Below are 7,470 nucleotides of genomic sequence, written 5' to 3'. Positions count from 1 at the left end.
TGGTTCCAAAACTAGACCGTTGAAACAGATCATTTCAAGTTTGTCACCTTTTTAAATAATCTTTAATCACCTAATATATATATATATATATATATATATATATATATATATATTAGTGCTGTTAATTGTTTGAAAAATAACAAATTCTGTAATTAATCATGATTATTTGTGCCTAACGTTAAAATGTGTAATATGTTTTTATATTATAATTCATAATTTCACATTGAATCTCCAAATTAATGGAGAAACATAAAAGAACAGTATATTTTAAATATTTGTTTAATGCCATCGGTTTATTAAGTAGCCACTATGAAGGCTAGTGTCACATACTAATATGCCTCTACTCTATCAAATCAATATTAAATATTTTTCTCAATTTCTGGGGACAAAATGAGTAATTATAGCCATTCAACATTACAGTATATTTGTACATTTTTAATCATTTATGACATTTAGCTACTATAGGGTTTAAACAAATAAAACTTTTATTTAAGTGAACTTTGAACTTATCTTCATATAAACCCATTATATGCAATATGTTATTTAAATAATATTATTATTAAAATTTTTAAAAATAGCTTTAGATGGAGTTTGGTAGGCCATAGGATAGGATATCCATGCACAGCACACTATATGCACACTAACCATTATTTTTCATTCTTATATCTAATGCATTTACATTTGCAATAACAGTGATGTTAGACGGAAGAAGGTCCGTCCATAAACCAAGGAGGTTGAACTTTGTCAAGGGCAAAGGAGTTCGATTAGACCTCCACTGCCTGAACGCTTCCGCGGTTCCCTTAAAGCACCACGCTGTCATTTAAGAACAAACATGAAAAGTGAGCGCAGGAAGCCACATCCTCTCGTTTTAATATGGGCAGGGCATAAAAACATGACCTGTGTCTCAAATGACAGTGCAACACAAACCGCTGCTTATTGCTCCATAGTGAAAGCAGCAATCTCGCGCTTTGGCTTTAAATAAACGAAGGACTCGCTGCTCGATTGCTCTGGTCTGGCGCGAACATGGCAGATTCAGAGGATAATGTTACAATTCTTCACTTGAAGTCTCTTCTGCAAATGGACCCTTACCTCAAACCCTTTGAAAAGGACTTCCAGAGGAGGTAAAACGCTCTTTTAAGAGTTATTTGCATCTTGTCGCTTGGTAATGGTCCTTTTCCCGTCCCAAATGCACAATGACTCGCATGTCAGTTCGTCAGCTTCACAACCGGTGCTTATGAGTTGTTATATTAAATCAGTGTAGTGTCCATTAAGAGACAGCTGCTGTGTGCTCGCTGTCTGGATGTGTCAGTGCTGTGAGTGCCCTAATGAATTATGTGAATATGGACATCTGATGGTTATATGGAAGGTATGACAGTCCAATTCTTTGCAATGAACACGTTTCAACTCCAGGACCAGCACAAATATGCTTTAAGGCAGTATAGGACAGTAATTTATTAGTGATTTAAAAGTGCGTCATAGTCAGGGCTGCCAAATGACACTGTTCTCACGCTCTTACGCCACACACCCACTATAGTGTAGCCTACAGCCACAACAACAACAACAATGGCAATAATAATAGACATTAAATCGGTTATAGAGCAAGTGTGACATAATTATGAATGATTATGAATTTTCAAGTATCCAGCATTAGTCAATAAGGAAGATTAGATTATGCAAGCACTTAGGGTTGATTGGGGTAAGATGTAGACCCCCTCATAATAACCCAGAAATGACCCTCAACCCCTTAATCTGTCAGAGCAGTTTCACTGTCAACCAACAACAGTGAGTTGAAACTTTCAGTAATACAATAAAAAAAAACAAAAAAACAATAGGACAAATACAACAGAAACAAATATATGAATGAAATTAACAATTTAGCCTGCTACTAATAAAAGCCTACTATACAGACATTGAATAAACTAATCAAATGAAAAAAATTAAATAAACAAAACTGCATAGTCTTTACTGTATGAATTAAATATACATTGATTCTTATTAAAGTTACTAATGTTATTCAGTGCAGAGCATTGATTGATTCTTTCATTTTCTTTTGTTTGATTAACATTAAATGACAGAGAGAGCAAAGGGTTTATTAGGCTGCTGTCACTTTAATGCCAAATGCACAAGTCAAGTCAAGTCACCTTTATTTATATAGCGCTTTTTACAATACAGATTGTATCAAAGCGCTTCACAGTGATAACATGAAAACAATATAACAAAAACAATATAACAATATAACAAAGTTTGTTTCTAAAAGAAATTGCGTCAACGTCCACCTTAAGTAAGGCAGATCAATAATATTATTGAATATTAAATGTTAAATGTCCCCAACTAAGCAAGCCAAAAGCCAAGGCAACAGTGGCAAGGAACCAAAACTCCATCAGGTGACAGAATGGAGAAAAAAACCTTGGGAGAAACCAGACTCAGTCGGGGGGCCAGTTCTCCTCTGGCCAACGAAGGAACAGTGCATGATTCGGGCAGCATTACAAGTCAGATTGGATCGGAACATTTAGAGTATTTTTTGGAAGTCCAAGTATGCACGCCGGTCTTAAGACGAGTTGTTGAGGATCAGTGGCGTCCACCATAGAGAGTCCATATCGCCCGTGTTAAGTCGTCACTTCATAGGCTTTGTGATTGGAGCATCTGAAGTCTCCGTGAGAGGCTGGATACAAACTGGAGCTGACGAACGCCATTTTCTCGGGACTCGCGTCCCGAGATAACAGCAGAAAAGCAAAGGGAAAATAATTAGCGTAGCTGCTGTTCATAATGATGATTTCCATAACACAGGCGTAAAAGACAAAACATGAATACAGTGACTCTTGCGTCCCAAAATCACCCCCCTCCGTCCCCCACTCAACTCAGCCCAGCTTACTGACCTCTACGTCCCTCCTGCTGCTGAGACCTAACCACAATCTCACAATCTCTCCGCAACCCAACCATACGCGCCAACCCGTTGACTAAGGCTGTCGAGCCCCACTGGTGCGTGAATAGGCAGTTTCAGTGGACAACGGTTCCGTATGGCATACTACCTACCGCAACACAATATCTGCCCAACCACCCGTCATTCACGCAATATACACAGGAACGTAATGACTGCAAATACTATGCAACCTATACAGATAACCTACAGTCTCTTCAAGTTTTATAGTATTAAATGCATTTGACCTGATTCAGCAGTATAATAAAAGGTAAGCATTATGTAAATGCTTGGCTAAAAAGATGCGTCTTTAATCTAGTTTTAAACTGGGACAGCGAGTCAGAGCCTCGAACAATATCAGGAAGGCTATTCCAGAGTTTAGGAGCTAAATGTGAGAACGCCCTCCCTCCTTTAGTGGACTTAGATATCCTAGGAATGACTAGAAGCCTCGAATTTAGTGATCTTAAAGAACGCGATGGATTGTAGGGCGATAGAAGGTCCATTAAATACACAGGAGCTAAACCATTTAGGGCTTTATAGGTCAGTAATAGTACTTTGTAATTGATACGGAACTTGATAGGTAACCAGTGTAGAGATGATAAAATTGGTGTTATATGATCATATTTTCTTGACCTAGTAAGAACTCTAGCGGCTGCATTTTGCACTAACTGTAGCTTGTTTATTGAGGATGCAGGACAACCGGCTAATAAAGCACAGACCTAATACTCTGACAAGCATTTGATTTCTTTCCCAGCTGTTTATGTTCACTGAAGACATAACGTTTAAGTTAAAAAAAGTCCCCAAGACGGACATTTTGACACATTTTTTGCATGTATTTGTCAGTTTAATTGCGTGCCCGAGGCCCAAAGTAGTGCCATTGGGGTGTTGCCATAAAAACACATTCATTTGAGTCACGAACCGGTCCGAGTTTAACGTCACAGATTTTCATCTCTTTCAAATTACAGTTGCCATGGCGTGAACGCAGCATAAGCTTTGTTTTGGTTCAGGAGGAACTGTAAAAGGTGGCTGCTGTTTTGGTTGTGGCACTCTGTGACTGACGTCTGTCTTTAGGCTAAGTTCACATTGCAGGCTGAAACGACCCAATTCCGATTTTTTTCCGACCCGCACGTCATTGATATGCGACAAACGTCATAATTCTGCGTTGAAGTAGGCGGGAATGAGAAGATTGTAATTGTGCTGGCTCTGTTGGGAAAATAACTTTAATATTGCTAAACGAGCTCCACTGTTGACATCCATGTTTAGCTACTTGCGCAAACAACAAGTGATGTCGTTGACCGTTATTGAGTACTCTTCTGCGCATGCGGGTCACTTCTGGGTCATTTCACGTTCACGTTCACACAGGAGATCACAAAAGGTCGCATTTAATTGGAAATGTGAACGGCCTTGCAAAATTTTTTTTTTTTTTTTAAAAATCGGAATTGAGCATTAAGCCCCTGCAGTGTGAACGCAGCCTAACTCTGCATAGCATGAAACTCGCTGATGATGATGTGTGATGTCTGCGTGAGCAGGGTGTGCGGAGCGGAGGTATGAAATACATTGACAGGCTGTTAGGACATTGTGTTGTTGCCCTCGGAATGAGGGGAATGATTGGATGAATATTTTAGGGTCCTACACCTTCCACAGACGATATATAGGCCTTTACATGAATGCATTAGACCACTTAACTTAGTGATTGCTATTGTGAAGAGACTTTCAACCAGCATAACAAAAATGGTTTCTGGAACAAATCACCTACCCTGCCTTTAATTGATGTTGTGTCTTCTGGTGAATGACCTTGTATTATGTTGAAGTTTTTTTTTTGTGTGTGTCTTATTTGTTAATGAGGGACTTGTGGACACATTAGTGTTTTTAGATTTGTGGAGTAAAAGTTTTTATTTTGAAGTAAAAAGATTAAATCAGGGCTCGACAATATGAACATTTCAGTCGTGTCGACTAAATAGATAGCCTATGCGCGAACTGTAAAATGTATTTAGGTGCAGGTGTGCGAATAAAGTTTTTTTTTTTAACAAAAATGTTTGTTTTTTTAACAACGACGCTGTCACTGTTGAAAAAAAAAGGATAATCACGTGATCCACACAAACGCGCCTTCTGACGTTATAGACACCATAAAAAAAAGAAAAAGTAACGTTAAATACGTAGCAAGTGAGATAGATAGATACGCAACATAAAGCCATCATTTCAAAAGACCAAGTGCAGGAACTGAAGTGACGACCGAAACAGTCGACACTGAGGAGGAAGGCGACAAAAACGATATAAAATTAACTGAAGTAACGTACCAGGCGGCGCCGGCGATACCCGTTCATCCATTGCCGGTAAGAAAAAAAACATTTTAATCCGCAGTGGCAGAGAACATTTCTATGCAAGCAGACGTCACATAGGGACAACTCTATGCAAGTTGCAAACATAGGCTACTAATTTTATATAATTTGAAACCGCTGGCAGCAGGGAAAAGCATGGGCTTCAATTTGCGTTATTTTAATGTTTATGTTTATTTTATTATTTAAAACCTAACTAGTTCTATATTATAAACTAAAGGTCTACTGTCAAAAAGCACAGTCCGACTCCTTCGGATGAGACGTTAAACCGAGGTCCTGACTCATTAAAAATTCCAGAATGTCCCTCGAAAAAGAGTGAGTGTGTAACCCCCAGCATCCTGACCAAATTTGCCCACTGGCCTCTGTCCATCATCATGGCCTCCTAAATAATCCCCATGATTGGCTTCATCACTCCGTCTCCTCTCCACCAGTAAGCTGGTGTGTGGTGGGCCTTCTGGCGCAATATGGCTGCCGTCGCATCATCCAGGTGGATATGAGGTTGATGCTGCACATTGGTGGTCGTTGAGGAGCTTCCCCCCTTCCATTTGAAAAGCGCTATATTTAACGAATTATTATAGTTACTGTCCCCCACTGCTGTTAGGTATGCAGATTTTCTGTATATATGGCATTAAATGTAATATTGCTAACGTTTTAAAATCTAATATTTATGTTACATCCTGTCTTTTAAGATGCTTTCAGGCAGCAGCATACTGTAGATGTATCCCACATAATGATACGATACGATATGATATCCCATCCCACAATCCTGTGCATGCAGTTGGTGGAAAGAATTTAAATGGCATCTGATGGCATTTATTATTGGCCTCTGATACATGGCAAGGGTCAATGTTCCCGTTGGATTCTCGCAACATTGGCACTGTAATGAGATCATGTGACAACAACACAACAATGTAACATACTACATTCTTTATAACTGCATAAATTGTAAGGTCTCGCGTACCTTTTTTTTTTTTTGCATCAGCAGTATTCCGTACTACTTACTTAGTATGCATTACGCTGCTATTCCATTCATAGCCATACAAGGATGCTTAAAATGAAAGGAAAAATAAATATTATTAGCCGCACATATTAATACGTAAAGACCTACAGGAAAGTGATGGATGACTTGAGGTGACCACCTTGAATTTCTAATTAAAATGCCACTCATAATTATAGTTCCAGTTTAACAGTGTTATATTTGAGTATATGAACAGTGATGCACAATTGGTACTCCAGATTCTGATTGCTTATGCCGGGAGACTTTGAGTGCTCTGTACCAATTAGCTGACACTTAATAGCAATCCAGAGAGTGGCACTGTCAGCAACCGTATGCTCACCACTCGTCACTTCAATGCATGGTATATACAGGGTCCTATGGCACCGTCTTTACATTTTTATTATAATGATAACAATACCTAATTGCATTGTTGCACACAATAAGTGTGCATGGCACAGTCTGCATATTTATGACTCAACATTCTCCATTCATTAGTGCCACAGAGACCACTGACAAGTGAAATGGAGTTCTTCATTATCGTTTTAATTAACACCAAAGTCTTGAGGGGTAGCCATCGAGGTATCTGAAAACATAGTACATGGTTTCTAATTTTACCCCTCTCTGCGGAACTGGCTTCGAAAGTGGAATAATGTTGTGTGAAATGTGTGTCACGGATTGACTCGGAAAAACCACATGGGATGTAAGAAACTAAGATTATTAAGGAGACTATACTCTCCTTAGCGTGTTCCGTAAAACTCTTTTGAAATGAAGGTTAATAACATTTCATATTTCTGTGCTACTTTCATTTGCTCTGGATGAGAGAGCCCATAGGAATGGGCAATTGCAAATGAGAACTCTTAAATATCTCAATTGTTTCTCCTAGAGTGCAGTGATAATTATAGAGAGCTATTTGGGAATTTTGCATAAGATTTTTACTTCTCTATTGAAACCCATTTCCGTCACATAAGAAAAAAAATGCTTTGGAAAATCATAATTGTGACATAAAAAGTGATAATTATGACAAAAGGTCGAAATAATGAGATAAGTTTAAACTATTAGACAAAAAGTCGAAATTGAGAAGTCAACATTTTTAGAAAATGTCAAAATTATGAGATACATTTAAGTTATATGAGTCAATTTTGACAAAATTGAAATTTACAAATTCAAAATTTATATAAAAAGTAAAAATTATGAGATAAAAAGTCTTACTTATGACCTAA

The 7,470-nt window shown here is 38.1% G+C and overlaps 1 protein-coding gene across 1 annotated transcript in view; it reads left to right on the top strand.

The window, feature by feature from the left end:
• The first annotated feature begins 808 nt into the window (after positions 1-808).
• Positions 809-7,470, top strand: part of gbe1b (glucan (1,4-alpha-), branching enzyme 1b) — a 163,762-nt gene continuing 157,100 nt past the window's right edge. The window contains exon 1 of the mRNA XM_056262490.1: positions 809-1,121. Within this exon, the coding sequence (XP_056118465.1) occupies positions 1,024-1,121 (98 nt within the window). The 5' untranslated portion in view covers positions 809-1,023. The remainder of the gene's footprint in view (positions 1,122-7,470) is intronic.

Source organism: Rhinichthys klamathensis, unplaced genomic scaffold (genome assembly GCF_029890125.1).
Source record: "Rhinichthys klamathensis goyatoka isolate OS25496 unplaced genomic scaffold, OSU_Roscu_1.1 h1tg000192l_1, whole genome shotgun sequence".
NCBI lineage: Eukaryota > Metazoa > Chordata > Actinopteri > Cypriniformes > Leuciscidae > Rhinichthys > Rhinichthys klamathensis.
Note: the sequence above shows the minus strand (reverse complement) of the source record. Positions and strands in the feature narration are given on the sequence as shown.